Raw genomic sequence first — 18909 nt, forward strand, 5'->3', positions numbered from 1 at the left:
GAACCAATTACTGATTCCAGTAGATTAGACGACAGGAAAGGGTTTCAAATAGGACAGCGTTCACCAGTTTCGGGGCTTACCCGAAGTGCAGCTAAAACGTTAGGATCTTGTAAATGACTAAGGTAATTAAATAACAGAGCAGAAGAAAGCATGGCCCTCCTTGCCAAACTGGTGTAGGTCCTATTTGGTAGGTGTAGTCCCTGGTTAAGCAGAAAATGTGCCAACAAATGTACTCCTCTAGAAATTTATTTTTGGATTTGGATAATAAAAACTCCCTGTTACCCATTCTGAGAAAGGATATACAGTGGCATGGTTTTAATAATGAATGCAGTCTTATCTATAGATAATTATTTTAATTATCCTGGTAGGAGAATGAGTCATTGCAATTCAATATCAATCTGGGTAACTAGAGTCTGAGTCAACATGCGTGTATGAGAATGAGTTAGTGTGTCCGGGAATCGGAGTGAATGCCTTTCTGAATTTGAGAAAGAAACTATACCTGCCAGTGGTTGTTTTCAACAGAGATATGACTCAATGTGTGAAAACCGCTACGGAAACCTTAACGAGAGTAACAAAAAAAAAAAAACATTTGTAATAAAAACTCCATACCTTTTTACAGTCCCCTTGTCTACATTAATTTTTATTTTAGTCTTCGCTGTTACAATATTAATGATGTACATACAAAAAACAATACATTTAATATTGTAATGACATAAGGGGGGGGTAGGGCACAGTAGGTCCTCAATATTAGTGAGAACCCAGCTGCTTCCTGTGCCCTTCACTAGGAAGTACAACCCTATTGGTACCAGCCTTCCAATAAAAAAGAATCTAAATATGTGAGACAGGGTAATACACCAATAGGAAAGGGGGAGTAAATACCATGGACTACTTGAAGCCAATCAGAATGTATTGATAGCAACATTCATCACACAGCTGTCTTCACTGTCCACAATGTTGCAGAAAGGGAAGGAGACTGCGTGACCTCACACCCCAGGACACTGATGCAAAAGGTGTCGACTAAGACAAGGGTGAAAAGAGTGTCGTCGTCCTCTTCTTGTGTTCCGTCGCTGTCACTGAAGAAATGAATACAAAGGTGGAAGCATGCATACAAATGTTGCTGGTGGAAAAAGGCAAGTCTACGTGTGTACAACACCCCCAGCACAGGGGACGCTAACAGACTTCAATCTATTGCTCAGTTCTGCAGACAGGATCATCCACACGGCACACAGGGGGTGGGGGTCAAGGGGACATGGAAGAAAGGAGGTTCAGAGCAGGAACCCAGGCCCGCATATGGAGTTAAGGGGCTGCTTTATTCACGGCTGTCAAGTTGACCCGGCAACTGCAGATTCACTAACATTTATATCAGGTTAGACCAGGCAGTGCAGTTCCATATTACACAAATGCATTCATCTAAACGTCTGTGTCTAGAGGCCGTCTGCCCAAATGACATAAGGATCAGTGGATCTGCGCAGCGTCTGCTCTAAACTCATCTATGAATAAGGGGGAGAGTCCGCCAGCTCCAGGGCCCGTTTGCTTCACCCTCCACCATTCACCCTGGCGCCCTGCCCCTGCCCCGCGTGGGGGGGGGGGGGGGTCACAGCGTGACCTTGCTGAGTCTCTGCGGCAGGCTGCTGCGCTGCTGTGCGCACGGGAGGGCGGGGCCACAGCGGCTGCGCAGCTGGACCGGCCGGCCGGGGGACCCGCGCAGACGCAGCAGGAAGTGGAAGTTGGCCGAGGTGCACATGGCGTAGAAGACGTTGGCATTGTCCGGTATGACCAGCTCTGGGAGGGGGACACGGGATGTATGTGAGAGAGTCGGTAAGTTCATTGCAGTTTTTTTTTTTACCTCATCTGCTTGCAATTTGGAGGTTCAGGCCTGAACCTGGTTCAGGTTTTCACTCTTTTCTGCTACTCTGTAAAGTGTCATTTTGAGTTTTCTGTAAAAAGTACTATACAAATAAAATTGATTTGATTTGATTAGACTTGACAACAGAGAACCCCCACCTCTTCAGACTGTATCTTTGCTCAGATTTCCCTCTCCAAACACTTTGTGATTTCTGTTGCAGCATTTCAATTTTTTTCTACTTTTAGACTGAAGAGAGTTTTAATGATGCTGTGTTGAGTTTATGGAGGGTAAGATAAGATGGGGAAAGAGAGGGAGAACAGGGACAGGGTTACAGAGCTCTGTACCTCTCTCCTCTGAGATGACCTGCACCAGCTCATATTTGTCCGTTGGCTCCCCCTGCAGGTGGTGTTTGGTCATGGCCCGGGAGATGACAGCGGGTGTCTTATCCTGGCTGGTCAGCTGAAGAGAGGACACAGGGAAGATTACACTAACCTCAAACACAAGTGACCAGTCCACAGAGCACTGTCCATTCTACTATTATAAAACATAAGTGCCCTTACTCATTATAACCTGTCAATACACCACTACTCATACTCATAGCCAAAATATCTACTGGATATGTTTATAACCAGTAGATATACAAACACTTATTATACTCTCACTCATATTCATAACCAGCAAATACCCGCACACATGCTTATGAGCAGCAGATACACTCTCACATACTCATAACCAGTAGATACACTCTCACATACTCATAACCAGCAGCCATGTTCATACCCAGCGGACACACTCTCGTGCTCACTCACCACCATGCTCTTGTAGAGGTTTCCGTTGCTGTGTTCCAAGCTGACCCGGATGAGGCAGGCGTCCCGGTCCTGGGTGTTGTATGCGGGGGGGAGCCTTGGTGAGACGGGGGAGGAGGGGGAGGAGGAAGAGGAAGGAGAAGAGGGAGAGGAAGAGGAAGGAGCCGCTGGCAAGCTGGCTGGTAATAAAGATGCATCCATACGGGAGAGTGGGCAGCAGGGGGCTGAGGCACAATCTGATGGCTGAGACACAAAACACAGTTGCAGGATTTTATTGTTTGTTTTGCTGTTAATTCATCCTGATATTATTATTATTATTATTATTATTATTATTATTATTATTATTATTATTATGTACTACCTTCTGTGTGCCATCGGGGGTTTGCATGGGTGTCTGAACTTCACTGTCCGACGGGCCGGAGTCATTCGATGACACGCTGACAGAGTCCATGCTCTCCCCTGAGCTACCAGCAGGGGGCGAACGTGGGCTGTCTTTCACTGGGGAGCTGACTGCAGGAGAATCTGCGCCCAGGAACAGCCTGTCCACAGAAAGCAGGATGCGTTCGAGACAAACTGACTTCATGTATGACGGACTTCACGTACGACATTGATACATTCAGGAAGAGCAGCAGCGGCACTCACAGACTCAGCCTCTTCACCATGCTCTGGCAGGCTTTAGGGGAGGTGGGAGTGCTCTCTGCCACGGCTTCTATCTCACAGGACAGGGCGTAGCTGGCAGGAGAGGTTTACAGTGACGCACATCAACATCGTACACAGCGCAAATACATGTGAGAAGCAGGAACCAGGACAGAGATGGAGCGAGAGAGAGTGATTGGGGAAGGTCATTCCAGTAAGACTGACTTGTTCCTTTACTGAACACACAACAACATTCACCATCAGATAAAAACAAGGACTTTCCAAAATACCATTGTTAACTGTCCCCCTTAAAAAAATAAACAGTAATTGTAAAAATAAAAACTGCTCTGTACAATCACATAAGACAGAAGACAATAAAATCAGCCTCAGCGCCAACACCTACTAACTGAAATCACCCTCAGACCGATGGGGAAAGGACAGAAACACAGGAAGTGAATGTACCTCTCCTCCTCGCTGTACTGTGGCTGGCTTTTGAACCATCGCAGGAAGGCAGGGTCAGGGGTCAGACAATAGCTGTTGCAGGCTGACTGGAGCAGCTTGATCTGAGCAATCACCTCAAACTCCTGCAGTCAGCAAGAGACATAGAGATTAAGCAATCCTGAAATATACATACACATACGTCCATTGGAGGCACATATATATGCACACATACTGTGTGTATGTATGTGTGAATTCAGGATGGTCCAGCACTGGGAAACTGGAGTGGCCTCATTTTGGCAGTATGGTTTTGCTTTGTTACTTTGCTTTGCTGGTTTGCCCTGCTCAGTGCACAGTCAACGCAGTGATTGGTGGGATTTTGGACATGCATCAGTCAGGTGAGACGGGAGAGACAGCACTGTATTAACACGGAATGTGAAACTCACCCTGCGTCTTTTCTCAAAGTTTATCAGACCACCCTGCTTGAGAGAAAGAGAAAGAGAAAAACAGTGATACACTGAACTCACACTGCTTCAGAATTACAGCTTGTAGACTATTTCTGACAGGCAGACAGGAAGTAGATGCTTACTTCCACCAGGTCAGGCAGCGCCGTGTCCAGCATGGTCAGGTCTGTCAGGAAGGTGCCCAGGTAGGGTATGGTACCCTGCATCGCACCCTGCGGCAGGAAAGAGAGGCTGACCACTTCCTGCTTTCGCCAGCAGCCCTCAAAAACACTCATATTCTGTTTCACATGTTCCACATCTATCTATTCCTATCTCAGTTAATATCAATTTCTGACCAATTCAGTTCACTGGTGTGCCAAACTGCACCTTCATTTTCCAAAAAACATGCAGGCATTGCTCCAATGAAAATAAGGTCATTTTTTCTTAAAAGAGACTCATCAGTCATATTACAAACCCTGAGCATACTTCATGTATGAAATGTTTATTATCATGTTTTACCTCGCAGAAGTCAGTTCCATATCTAACTTCCATAAAGGAATTCTGGAGTTTCATTCCTGAAGATGAGCAGGTCCCTGGTGCCCCCATTTGAGTCACATGTTAAAAACTCTGTCTGCTAACACTAGCTTTTCCCTAATGGCCTATTCTTGTTTTTGTCTCCCTCTCCCACCAGTGCGGTGCCGGCCCTGAGTCCTGACCTCTTAAACCTGTCGCCTGACCCATCACTCAGTCCAAGCCTGCCCGCCCGCTTTCCCCCCAGAAGCCCCGCCTCCAGCACGCCACACACAGCCAACCTGATTTAGACTGTTCAGGAGTATTTACTTGACCATGCTGGTCACGGTGGACCCACACACTGAGCCAGTCAGAGGAGGATGGGCTCCCCCCCTCCCGTCTGGGTCCTCCCAAAGTTTATCTGTATATGCCACTGAGGGAGCTTTCATCCTAGGCAGGGTGCAAATTACTGGGGGTTTTGGGGGGGTCTGACGCCCCTATTGAGACTTGAACCCCCCTGATGGAACTAAAAACAAAAGGCTAGCAGGTTCAAAGTCTTTTTTTTACATAAACTACAGAATTCAAATAGTAAATATTCAAATGCGTTTCCCCAGCCCTGTCGGAAGTAAAACTGTGCTGCAATTTCACACACCCCTACGATGGGTCATACCATTTCTTAACCATTCAGATTTCTCCCCAAGAGACCTGAGCTTCCGTGGACTGCAATCTTGACCACTCCCCGCACCCCCCAAAGTCAGAGTGTAATTCGAACCCGGGCCTTGGCTTTCATTCGTGTTTTAGGCCCAGTGTATGCTGTGAAGCGTATTGCGACAAACCATTTGGAGAATACCCACATGAATACATTCTGACTTGATTGTATTATGCCGTTTCCTGCCGATTGCAGCGTCTCACCATGTCTTTCTGCAGCTGCAGCCTTTTCTGGGTGCGTTTCTGCAGTTCCTTGGCGCAGCTCTCCAGACTGGCGAACTTGGAGGTGCCCTCCTGCAGGTGGGCGAAAGGCGAACGCGCAGGGCGTGAGTGTACCTGCGGTCAACCCGAGCACCAGCGTTTCACAACCGCAACCACGGTCCTCACCTTCATCAGCAGCTCTCTACTGGTCAGGTGGTTGCTGTGATCTGAGAAGATGTCTGAAAGCTCCTCAAAAGTCTGCAGGCTGTCTCTAAAGAAGGACAGGGAGGGAGAGAGAGAGAATGAGAGAGACGGAGAGAGAGAGAAAAGAGAAAGAGATGGAGGCCAAGGGAGCATTTAAAAAGACTGACATGCAAAGCCATTTAAAAACAAGTTTGACTGATTACTCACAATAGGCTATCACACTCATGTTCCACCAGAAATATACCTACATCCCTACATGTTCTAAGACAGACACATAGACCCACTCACTGAGAGACACGCTCACGCTAACTGACTAGCAGAGAGATCCACTGACCAGCAGGAACACAGGCTAACAGACTCGCAGATGGACAGACTCACTTGTGTACACAGGCCCAGGCCTTCTTCAGACGGTACAGAGGATTGGACTGCAGAGCAGAAATGATGGCTCTGAGGGAGGAGAAGTTCTTGCGGATACGACACTCCTGGGAACACAGTCACAGACAGACCAATGACATCACACACAACGCAGCTAATGAGCTTTAATCCACGTCCTGCAGGCGAGGGGTACAAATGCGTTTCTGCCCCCAAATTCGTCGACCTGCGTCGCGGCTACAAGGCTACGTTGAGTCATGACGTGACCACTTTTCCACCTATAATAGATCAGTGTTTTGTACTCATCGAATTACCGACATCAAAAAAACTTTCATTTCCGCCCCACTATTCGACGTCATATCGACCTCCATGATCGTCGTTGATTGGACGTCTAACCAACGGCGTAATGTTTGGTGTGCGCGTGGGCGGGGACAGGTTACCTCAGCGACGTCGATCCAGCGCTGGATGACCCGCGCCCGCTGGTGGGGGCGGAGCTGGCGCCGGCGCAGCACGGTGCTGACCACGCAGGCGGTGACCGCGTTGAACTGCGTCACGGTCGCGCGGATGGTGGGCACCGCCTGCTTGTTCCGCTGCTTGCGGTCGCGCTGGGACCAGATGGAGCCCAAACACTGATGAGGGATCACCTTCTTGAACAGAGCCTGAGAGAGGGAGGTAAAGTCAGGGACATGCGTCCACCCTCTTTATTGCTTTGTTTTGCTCCTTTTTCTCTCCATTTTGGAACACCTACTCATGTTCATCAGTGCTCATAGCCTCTGCTAGTGATTTAGGAAAGCGCAGACAAGTATGTGCCCTCCCCTGAAACATCATGTCAACCACTTCTTATTATCACACGAGAGAACAGAAGGTGGGCTTGAACAGATATGAGCTGGAAGAAGACACTTCATGCACAGCTCAACAGGCAGACATGTGTGTGATTGACCAGCTGGGGTCGCTGGTGCACAATGAGAGACATCCCAGCTGACTGAAACCCTTCCTCTCCTTGTTGACAACAGATCAATCGTGCGTTGGCCCACGGGGCTGCTGGCCGCAGTCAGCACTGGCATGGTCTGAGTCTGAGTTACCCAGCAGCCCCTGCAATCCACTGTTTTAACCACCCAGTCCAATTAACCTTCCATCCTCTCAGCCCTGCCCCTCACCGCGTCCATGTAGGTCAGCTGCTCCGCAACCAGATCGGCTTCAAACGACAGGAAGTCCTCCTGAAGCTCGATTTCCACTTCCTCTTCCTCCCCAAGGCAGAAGGGACTATTGCCATGGAAACCACCTACATCAAGGCATACAGAATTATATCTTTAGAAAAATAAAGACTCAGGTCTGAGAATTCACCCAGGCAGAATCACACAAAAGACAGGGCAGGAGACCTGTTAGACACGCGGAGAGAGCGGGAAACGGGTCACCCAACACCCACCCTCGGCCTCGAGCTCCACGCTGTGCTGGGCCTGCAGCTGCTCCAGCAGCGTCTGAGCCTTGCGCAGGGGCTCTGAACCCGGCAGCGCCCTCTGCAGGAACTCCAGGACCCTGTGCAGGCTGGGGTACGAGGGCGGCTCCTGGAAGTCCTCGGGGCACTGATCCAGCCAGGCTCGCAGGATGGAGGCCAGGGCGCTGACACAGGACAGACACACGAGCATGAAGCGCAACCGCACAGCCCATGTGACAGTCAGCTCACACAAGAACAAGGTCCTCCTCAACCTGGGAATCAGGTCTGCATGTATGCATGTACAGTATATAGTGTCTATCTATCAATCTGAAATAAGGACTGTTTCACAAACACATTGTGTGGCTTTATTAAAAATATGTATTAAATAAATACTAAATACATGCACATATCCAAGCTTGTAAACCAAAGAACTACAGAGCTGGGACACATGCAGGGCTGAGAACAGGGCTGTGTGTCGTGGGTCTTACTTGCGAACATTTCCCCTGGCATCACAGGCTCCGTCACTGTCCCCTACCCTCTCATACCTGTGATGGAGGTAAAGCACAAAAAGCCCACTGTGAATGACCACACATTACCCAAGGCCATGTTATAAAATGCAGTTACATACAACATACATGCGTACTTGGTAGTACACGCTGCATCCTTGTGAATATTCACCATTAAATATGCAAGTGCTTGATTCACACGAAATATGTGTGCATTTTTATGTCATTGCCCTGCCGAGAACTTTGACCTCCACACAGTTTGAGTTCATTAATGAACTTCCTAATGCACTTAAAAAGAGGCTTTCAGTCCTTGAATACTTAAGTTTTGGAACAGTATTTGATCACTCAGCCACCAACCTCCAATCACCCTTGCATGCATTTTGGAACATGACCAGAGTTTTTTGCAGGCAGGTCGCAGGGCCCGTGCTGGCTGCTGAAAGAGCATGCTCAGGGCCTGATGGGGAGCGCATACCTGGCGAACAGCAGGTCGAGCACCGTCTCGGTGCTGGCGAAGGTGCGGTACGTGTACAGGAAGATGCTCGTGTAGGTGAGGTCGTTGTCCGCGAAGGCGGTGAGCAGTGTCTCCACCAGCCGCCGCTGGGTCCCCGCGCGGATGCTGCGGATCTTACAGGTCTCCAGCTGGCTGACCGTGTGGCCGGGGGGCAGCCGGTCGTTCTCCACCTGGGGGTGGGGAGGGGGGTGGGGGTTTAGAACAAGATGAGGGGTAGAAAACCCCATGCCCAGAAATTCTGTAGCCTATTGCCACTGCCCTGACTACAGCTGCACCTTGAGTCGACATGACTGCAGCAACCACAGCCACAGGAGAGATGTGTACAGCTGTTTAGAGTGTGTGTATGTGCGTGTGTGTGTGTGTGTGAGAGAGAGAGAGAGAGAGAGAGAGAGAGAGAGAGAGAGAGAGAAACAGAGAGAGAGAGAAAGAGCGAGGGAGAGGGATAAAGAGGGATACAGGAGAAAACACAGCCTTTGGTGCTGCTAGCAAGCTAGGACAGGAAGTGTTACAATCTGCTTTCAATCACACAGCGCCCCCCACCCCTCCACTCCCTTTCTGACACAGAGAAGGAGGAGAGCAGAAGAGAATAGTACTCTCCCTGGGTGTAGTCTGCCTCAGACTTCCTCACCAGTGAGAGCAATGCGCTGAGTGGTATCTTAAAAACCACCCTCAACGCACTGTGCTCATGCCTGAGTGTGTATATATATATGTGTGTGTATCATATCCGTGCGCATGCTCATCTTACCCCCAGCCATCTCGCCCCTTTGTTGGCAGCCTGCTGGATCTGGACTCTCTTCAGTGTCACGTTGTAAATGGCCCCGTCCTCCACTTCCTCCCCCCAGTCCTGCACCGAGCTCTGCGGGGGAACGTAAAACGTTACAACACACCTTGCTGCATCCTAAAAGAGGAAGAGCCAATGGCACTGCACTTAGTTACTGACAATACATGCAATCTCTTGATAAAGTGGAATGGATATGTGACTGAGATGGATAGTGGTGGGAGCAGGTAAGCAGCAGTCTGGGAGAGAACAGGCTGAGGCCAGGCCAATAGCAGAAAAATGAATTATAGACAAAAACTGTTATTCTCAATGAACTGACACCAAGCCTTCAAATTGCCTTCAGGCTTTGGTTGAATTGACCTGTTCAAACTACTGAGGGTGATACAAATAGAAACATAAATACTGAAATTGATTTGTCGCAAGCACTATTGATACAGTTGGTCAACTGCAAACAAACATTGATGTTCTGACTGACATAGCAATTCTGCTCATTGGGGCTTCTGAATGGCTCTGTCAGTAGGGTGCTTCGATTCAATGTCATGACTAAACTGTAAGCAGGGATCTACACCCCTGGGACATAGCTGACCCTGTCCAATTAGAGCAGGATGGGCCACAGTCTGCAGGGTTTTTCTATCAATGCATCAGCACCCTGTTCGCCAGGTGTCAAACTGTGCTAACTGCTAACTCTCCTGTGCCCCACTGTGTGGTGTGTAGTGTGGAAAAACCATCACTGGCTGCCAGGTGAGTGCACGTGCAGCAGTGGTTCTTGCACATGTGCATGAGGCACAGCTGTGGCCTGAGATCATGGCATAACACAAGATTCCAACTAACGGAATATATGAGGACATGAGGGAAATATGAGGAAAGGGGACATTTTAAAACACGAATAAACATAAACTGATTCAGATATGTGAAACCCACTGTAAACCTGATAATTAAACTAAATAATGCTAATAGAAAGCAACTTTCCAGCTGTCATCCACTCATGTGTATAATGGGGAGAGACCATGTATAAGTGCATTTTGGCATTTGCACATCCAGTCTCATGTGTTTTGTATTGTGTGATTTAGTCCAGTATGTGCTTAGTATAGTGGGGGCTCACCACACATGCTAATTTTCCATCTAGCGAAGCTCTCAATTAACTATATTTGACTGAACCGCTAAATTGAATTGGATTTGGTAAATGGACTGCATTTATATAGCGCTTTTATCCAAAGCGCTTTACAATTGATGCCTCTCATTCGCCAGAGCAGTTAGGGGTTAGGTGTCTTGCTCAAGGACACTTCGACATGCCCAGGGCGGGGTTTGAACCGGCAACTCTCCGACTGCCAGATAATCGGTCTTACCTCCTGAGCTATGTCGACTTAACATTGTCGCCCCGGATTTAACATTACTTAACCTCTATTGACAAATGTAGCTTCTGATAGCTATTTCTATTAATTTCACCAATTTTTACAAATATGAGATACAAATAGGCTTTATACAGACAGATACAATATAACTTTACTGGTTTAAGATCATTGCTGAATCGGGACCTTGTACATTTACACCAAAATTTGTGAGGCACATGCTAGCTAAAATATCCTGCATTAACAGCTGCATAAGTACCAAAACACACCTCTCACAGCACATACGTGACACAAATTATTGAAATGTTGTCTAAATAGAATTTCAGGAACATCATCAGCTCAAACAAATGTAATACAAGTAAGACATGTTAAAACAAACATAGGCATGCCTCTAGGAACACGTTTGGGACATACCCCATGATTAGATTGGATTAAATTAGATTAGATTAGATTGTCCTTTATTAATCCCAGAGGGGAATTATAGATGACAGCATAAATCATGCCAAGCCCACAGTTTTCACAGGCTCACAGCGTGTTCTTGCTGGTGCATTGATCCTTGTTTCTCAAAACAAATTTAGTAGCTGCTAACTCACACTGCGCTGAGGGCTGTCCTTGTGACTGAGAGGGTAAAGGCACAGATATTTAGAAATAAAAAGGTAGTGAAAACATTCCAGGGAAAAAAATAGCACTGCATTTACTAATTAAATACAGGCCTGAGGGTGCTCTTCAGGAGCTACAGGCTAGTAACAAATCAATTCCACACTCCGTTGGCTATTGTACACCGGCAACACGACAAAATAATCACGTTATTAATTCCATATTTTTATGAAATGTGTAACGTTCAGTGTGTTTGTCCCAACAGAAATCCCTGACACTTTTTTCCCAAGTAAAATAAAACAACTCTTACTCCTAAAGATAGGAGGGAGTCTTCCTGTTTAAAATATCGTTTGAACCTTCAAGCGTGACTGAGAGAAGTGGTCAAGTGAAAAAAGGCCTTCAGGAGGACTCTGCAGACAACAACAACGTCAAGTCTTAAGGAATCTGCTTTGTTGTGCGCCAGTAAACAGCGACAGTATGCTTTGCAAGTGAACGCGGCGCTTCCCCATCATAGCTCTGGCTCTGCGCCGCGAAACAAAAGTTTCTGTTGTGCAATCGTCTCATCTTTGTCGCTTCGACCAGAAAACATCTCAAAACGTAGGTCAAGCAAACTGGTAGTAGTTTAAATCATAATTGCACATTAAACGTTTAGAAGTACATAATTACACGACCAATCGAAGCAGAATTACAAAAAAAGTTTATGTAACCCATCCTCCAACCCCTTCCATTCTTTCCCTTCATCCGCTACTTTCCCAAACTATTACCCCCTCCTCCCACTCACGTTGTCCTCTCTGACAGAAAGCAAGCCATTACGCAATATTAACTTTAATGGGCGATCGCATTATATGCTATAAGCGTTAGTTTTACCATTTTTATCTGCCCTGGCGAATTTCATGATCAGCTTGTTTCTCGTGGTCCGCTAGCTGCATCTTCATAGTTGACCAAGATAAGAACTTTTAGTTCTGTCTGAGCAACAAACAGCATCCACCAAAAAACTGTCCACTTTTGTAAATCTCTTCTACACCGCCACACAGACAAAATCCGTCACAGCTCTGGAGCCCTTTGCTTTTTTTAGTCACTCCTCCCTCTTTCTTTCAGAATCCTCTCTTTTTTCATTCAGTCTCCGGTCCTGAATCACCCAACTCCGCCTCGCTGCACTCCCCATCGCCTAGTGGAGTTTAGAGAATGTTTATAGAGTTCGGAGTTATCGCTGGAAATTCATATTAAGATTGCGTTTTTTTGTTTGATTCTCAGAAGCTCTACATCAGCGTTAGTATCATTGTGAGTGCAGCCATTTGATAATCCAAGTTTTGTGTCCTGTCTAGCAGCACACAATGCATTATTTGTGAGATCTTAACAGCTTAACAACTGACCATAAATGTGTGACTGTGTCAGAGTGAACATGGATGCACATTATTTTTGTGATGCATGCAGTGTTAAATTGCTGTAGTAATGTCCACAGGGGAAATAAACAGACATTATCTGACAGCTTGGTCCATCTCTCCTGACACCAGTTGAAAAGACTTAAGAGTCTCTCAGAAATGAGAGTGTAACTAGATGTGTTGCAACCTCTCTGCATGAGAAACAATTGTACTGACTCCAAACCACAGCTGAACAATACAATAAGGCAACAAGCTTGAGGGTTCCCTCTGTGGGTGGCAATGCTCTGTGGTCTGGTTTGGTCTGATTGTACAGCCTCTCTCTCAGCTTCAAGCAACCCACATGTAAACATACACACACACACACACACACACACACACACACACACAATGATGTACCAATGGCCTGTCTGTATCACAACAGAATTATAGGCAGTATTGACAGACCAGCAGGCAGTCAAACAGGCAGGCATTCAGCCCCCCCACCCCCTCTCTCTCTCGCCCTCTCCTTCTCTACCCTGGCCCAGGACCAGTTCCCAGAGTCCCAGTTCTCTGCCTCGCTGTGTGCATCCATCTCCATGGGGACAGGTGACCGAGATGGATCTGCATGTTATGGGAGAGGTCACGGGGCCCAGCAGTGCATGCGGACAGCCAATCTCAAGGGGAATGTGATGTCATCGTCATGCACAGCAACAACACAACCAAACATCACTGTCCCCACTAAGCTTGACTGAAATGCACGCATATAATTCTGCCGGACCATCACATACCATGCCTCAAATCTAGTGGTGGTATTTTGCTTTGATTAATATTCCATTTATAATACATTAACTTTGTAGACACTGTTATCAACAGTCACTTACAATGAAAGACAACATAAGTGCATTCACCTGAGTTATTTGAGCAATTCCACATCTGGCAAACACCATTCCCAGACCAGCTAGGATATGTGAAACATCATTAAAGCTCTAAAAGTTACCTTAGGTCACCCTAAAATCATAATGCAAATCATAGATCCATACAGATAGCCACCTCTATATAAAACCATAAAGTGTGCTGTAACAATCCTAAAGTGATTACATAGGAAAAAAGTGCTAGGGGATGGGAATGGGTAAGGAGTCCAGAAGCTGTCTGCCTGACAGTGTTAAACAGATGGAGAGCTTCTGGAAGGATGTAGTTATGTAAGCACACAGCAAACCAACTATCAGCACAGAGGATTTCATAAACACAGACTACAGAGTGTGCACTGACATAACTACAGCAACTGTGTCAACTGCATATTTATTAGAACAATACAGTGTCTGGAGAGCTCATGGATAAATGTCCAGATAATAAAAAAAAGAAAATCAACTTGTGCAGTTTGGTTAAATGAGGGCCCTGTAAAATGGCTTTACTCCCCTTTATAAATCTGAAAAGAGGCTATCATCTTTAGGACCTAATTCAATCCATGCTTGGACAACACTTCCCAGCATCCACTGCATCCCGCTGAGCCCCAGTGCTTCTGTCTGCTGACCCAGAAAAAATGGCACAGGACAAAAACAGGAGGAGCAGCCCGCTGTTTTTACCCCGCTGACGAGAAACACACATTCCAGGAAATCTCTCACTTCCTGCCACCAGTCTGTGAACTGGGCTTTACCCGCTGTCCTCATACCTGACTCTGGAAAAGTGAGACAAGCTGTGGAGAAATGTGCACACTGACTGTGGAGCAGGGGGGGAGATTTTAGTTTATATATAAACCAGCAGACTGATCCTGGAACAGGAAGAAAAGCTCAGAAGAATCTTTACACTGAGTATGGAGCAGGGAGAGAGGTTCTGTTGAGCTGGTACTGTACATACACTGGAGCAAAGAATAAGGCAGTACAGTAACTGTACAGCTACGGTCAGTGACTGGTCCGAGACCACAGGCTTTCTGTCCCCACAATGCTCACAGTTTCCAGGATAACACTACCACAAAAATAAGTACATGCCTGAGGCATCCAGCAGGGGGCACACTGTGCTGGTTCTGTCATTGAAGGAGCATGGTAACAACACTGACATGTCATTACTTTCTCTCTTGAGTGGTTCTCCAGCCAAAAGTGCAACCATATATCCCACAATGCACTCACACTTAAGTGCCTCGCTCAAGGGCACAATAGGAGTGACAGCTCTCAGGATGCGAGTCGGGCTCCAGAGATGCAACCACCTCTCTAAACGGCTCCCGGAGTGAACTGCAGCAAAATGGAGACTGACTGGCTGTCACATTTCCAGCCAGAACACTCAATCAATCTCTATCTCACAGTTTCTGAATTCTGAGGTCTTATTTTTGTACTGAGAAATTGCTGTTACACAAATATTGACCTCAGGACTCTATCTAAGATACCATTGCCCAAAGGGTTGTAATTCCTACATGGATCACCTGATGTGGATGTAAATACCTGCAAATTAAAGCTGGCAATCTGCACTTTAACCTCATATTCATAGTTTAATTTTAAATCCAATGTCCTGGAGCACAGAGCCAAAACAAAATAAAAATTGTGTCACTGCACTAATACTGCAGTGTACAGTACTTAACATAAATATAAAAACATCTAGCTGGACCTTGGCCCCCAGCTTCTCCTCCACTGCTCCAGATTCATGTGCAAAGCTGGGACACATGACTGGGATCACAGCAGAGGGGGATGGGGCCTCACGTTGTTCGTGGTGGATTTGCCTTACTGGCCTTACAAGCACAGGAAGGACTGAACTCTCAGACCTGTTATGTGCAGCTCAAAGACCAAAGAACCAAAGGTTCAGAGCAGTAGGGGTCCTGACTGCGCAAGCTTACGCAGATGTCCATACTCAGCACCTGCCACGCCCTACCGAACAGACACATACCAGAGCACTGGCCGCTCCAGCACTGCAACAGCCCCTCGAACAGCTGTACTGACTCTCACTGAATGTCACAATCTCACCGGAGAGACTTCTGCGCTCTTCTACATTTCACATCTAGTCCTCCTGGCGACAATAAACAAACACATGTAATGCGTGGCTACAGAAAACCTGTGTCGGTATTTCAGGGGGTCTCAAGAGCACAAGACCTGCAGGAACAGGCTGAGAGAAGAACAACAGAGGCTCGGTTTGGTTAGAATTTCTCGTAAATAAGCTGGCAAATAACCTCATTCCGAAAAGGTCCGGAGAAAACTGACGGCTCGGTGTGACACTGACTTCTGGCCTCACTGCGCTGGCCCTGCGGTTAAAGCCGTGCATGCAGCCCTGGCCCCCGGAGTTTATTGCAGTGCGCTGCAGTCATCTGCTGAGTGGGCGCTGTCTGCCTCCCCGGCTGCGGCGGCTGTGGGTCACTCTGTCCCGTCCTTCTCAGAACGCGGCGGGCGGTGCCGCGCTCTATCTGTCTTTATGGCTCCTCGGGCCAGGTGATGCGGAGCCCCCCCTCGGCCGCCGAGCGCCTTACGAGCTGCACTTTGTCCGCGTCGCTCGTCAGCAAGAAGCGCGGGGCAATTAAAGCGGGGTTTTATTGGCCACATCGCTGATACGCAGCTGCCCTGTTGCACAACAGGATCTCCCGAAGCTTACGGGAGCGCGGTGTGCCGGTGAGAGAACGAGAGATGGAGTAAGAGAGAGGACGGAGGAATACAAGAGAGAAAGGAGGAAGGATAAGCTCCCGGCTGGTGCCTGGATTATGCATTGAGTGTATACTGGAAAGTGGAAACTGACTGCACCCCAGCTGGAGAACACATAACTGGTCACCCAGAAAGGCAGGGTTTTGGTTGGCAGGCTTGTCTCTCTCTTATCACAGAAGGATGTGCCAGGAGTAAACAAACATTACTGGTAATGCAGCCAGTGAAATGGTGGCTGCTAGCATTCACATAGAGAGATTAAGGCAATGGCTTGAGGTCTAGGTCTAGGTCGCCATTCCAAATTCTGAAGAAAAAAAAAATCTGAGGGAAACAATTGGTTCAAAAAAATACTGAAACCAAGGGAAAGAGGGAGAAAAAAAAGCACAGAGGGAAAGACGGGGTCAAAATGAAAGAGAAAAATCACCAGGGCATGAGAACAAGCAGGGAGGTGGGATTGGGGGGTCGTGTGGAATTGGCTGAGATCTTCACAGTGGGTAGAAGTTCCAGGAAACGGGTGTGCTGTGGCATTCCCCTAGCTGTGCCAGGGGCAGAGCAGCAGCCAGGGATGGCAGACTGTGGGAGATCCCCGGCTGTCTGAACAGCACTTCTGGGAACAATGATCGGAAACTGTCACGGTCTCTCCCCAGCACACACATCAACCAGGATGTCTGATAAGCACCGGGCTTACCAAGGGCATAAAAGCGCACATATGCACACATCGGCCACTCTTTCTCTCTCTCATACATACACATCCACGCGTGCGCACACACATCACACATACACACACGCACACATAAACTCACAACACATACATCCACGCACACGCACAGATACACAGGCAAACACACACACAAGCAAAGAGAGAGTCTATGTTTCAATGCAGCACAGTATGTCTGACAAAGAAACACAATGCACAAAAAGAACAGTGCTAGCTTTTCCCTGGCTGAGTTCAAGAAATTCACTATGTGGGAGTCATAGGGAACATGTAACATGGAGACAGTCCTTCAGGTGACTTGAGTCGTTGAACAGAACCGCTTGACTGGGAACAGAAACAAGAGGGAACAGTGCACTCAACAGACCTCCCCACCCTAGCCCAACCCTGTCCTTCCACCTCAGCAACATCTCCCCCTGTCCTTCTTCACTTACTGTACTTTCGGAACCTGCTGTACACTCACCAAACCATTACTCAGCCGATTTAGCTTGGTACCCCTCGGCAGCCACCACTGCACCGGGCCCTGCTGTGGGCACACAGGATGTGCGCTTCAGCTAGCAGGGCCCGTCATGCTAAACTGTGCTCCTCCGTGCTGCTCAGAACAGCAGTTTTCCTCCTCAGTCAAGGTCCACGGCGACTGTGCTCAGGACAGTTACATAAATAGCATAACAAGACAATGAACGCGCCCTGTCGCACCACTGCTAAGGGACACAAGACTACGCACAACACGCAACCTGCACACATACCACACACACAACACCTCCCCCACACACATCTGCTGTCCTGCTAATGGGGACACAAGCACACGTACGCACACACACACGCACACCTGCACACATACACACACACACACACACTCCTGCACTGTCCTGCTAATGGGGACACAAGAACACACACATGTACAAACGTATACACACACACACGCACTCACACAAACATGGATAAGCCGTCTAAACGATAAACCGCACTAAACAATGGAGCAGTAGCGGTAGAGAGGGAGGAGTGTGTCTCAGGGGAAAGCAGAGGTACAGGATAGGGCTGGTGACTCCAGCACAGAGGCATTGTGCGAGAGTTTAAACTGAGGGAAGATAAGTAACGTAGCCACAGCAGTATGATCCCAGCACATGGTCGAGCATTAAATCTAATCGACAAACAGGAGAAAGAGAGGGACACAGGCGGCGCAGGAGACAGACAAACAGACAGACTCGCAAAGGGACAGCAGTAGACTTCAGAATCTGAATTTTGAAGAGGAGGAACTGACCCAGTGGCTGGGGCTGCTGTCCGGGGAGCGGGGCTGGTATCTCTGCAGGGCCACGCCGCCCTCCCCTCCCAGCAGGCTGCCATGGGGCTCCAGGGCGTGGGGGCCAGCGGGCCAGAGCAGCAGCGAGATCATGGAGCCGGGGTGGGCGCCCGGGTGCTCCTCTGGGTCATGCTTCACTCTGGAGCACAGGGTGAGAGTCCCAGTGCTGGCTTATCCCCTCTCTCAACTCTCTCTCTCTCTCTCTCTCTCTCTCTCACTCATTCCTATTGTTTCTCTCGCCCTCTGTCCTGCCCCCTCCCTCCGCCCCCCCACCCCCCCACGCCCCCGTGAGTGCAGAGGAGGTGGAGCAGGTGATAAACCCGCCTCCTCTGAGTCCTGCAGTGGCTAATATCACAGACCTTTCTCAATGCTGTACGCTGTATCCATTTCTTTCGGCTTTTAGTTTCTCATTTTTTGATTGTTCCACTCGTTGGATATATTACATGTGCTGGCAAAAGAGGAGAGAAAGAAAGAGAACAAGAGAGAAAGAGAAAACGCTTTGAATGTTTTTATTGTAGGTGAATTTGTGTTATTGATAAAGCTTATGTCAGCATATGCTTTGGCAGTTTAAGTGCATCCTTGTCC

At 47.9% G+C, this 18909-nt stretch overlaps 1 protein-coding gene across 2 annotated transcripts; it reads right to left on the minus strand.

Moving 5' to 3' along the window:
* Positions 1 to 610: 610 nt before the first annotated feature.
* LOC135256491 (ral guanine nucleotide dissociation stimulator-like 1) lies at positions 611 to 18518 on the minus strand. 2 transcript variants are annotated; one of them, XM_064338301.1, is made up of 18 exons: positions 18286 to 18518; positions 9362 to 9472; positions 8578 to 8786; positions 8088 to 8144; positions 7591 to 7784; positions 7322 to 7446; positions 6605 to 6823; positions 6171 to 6274; positions 5775 to 5859; positions 5592 to 5681; positions 4316 to 4402; positions 4173 to 4205; positions 3751 to 3872; positions 3295 to 3384; positions 3014 to 3191; positions 2656 to 2895; positions 2191 to 2305; positions 611 to 1782 (listed from the first exon to the last, which is right to left on the minus strand). In XM_064338301.1, exons 1-18 carry the CDS (start codon positions 18415 to 18417, stop codon positions 1595 to 1597), a joined length of 2379 nt encoding a protein of 792 aa, XP_064194371.1. In that variant the 5' UTR covers positions 18418 to 18518; the 3' UTR covers positions 611 to 1594. The 2 variants fall into 2 exon arrangements, with proteins under 2 accessions (XP_064194371.1, XP_064194372.1); XM_064338302.1 differs by lacking the exon at positions 18286 to 18518 and adding an exon at positions 12208 to 12433.
* Between the last annotated feature and the right edge of the window lie 391 nt (positions 18519 to 18909).

This window comes from Anguilla rostrata, chromosome 6 (genome assembly GCF_018555375.3).
Source record: "Anguilla rostrata isolate EN2019 chromosome 6, ASM1855537v3, whole genome shotgun sequence".
NCBI classification, from domain to species: Eukaryota; Metazoa; Chordata; class Actinopteri; order Anguilliformes; family Anguillidae; genus Anguilla; species Anguilla rostrata.

Bases quoted from the DNA above. Each gene is read 5' to 3' on its own strand.
- LOC135256491 (XM_064338301.1), bottom strand. From the start codon at position 18,417: ATGATCTCGCTGCTGCTCTGGCCCGCTGGCCCCCACGCCCTGGAGCCC. The intron at 4,403-5,591 runs GTGAGACGCTGC...TTCCTGCCGCAG, and splicing joins TGCAGCTGCAGAAAGACATG to GGTGCGATGCAGGGTACCAT. The intron at 1,783-2,190 runs GTACAGAGCTCT...TCCCCCTCCCAG, and splicing joins GGTCATCTCAGAGGAGAGAG to AGCTGGTCATACCGGACAAT.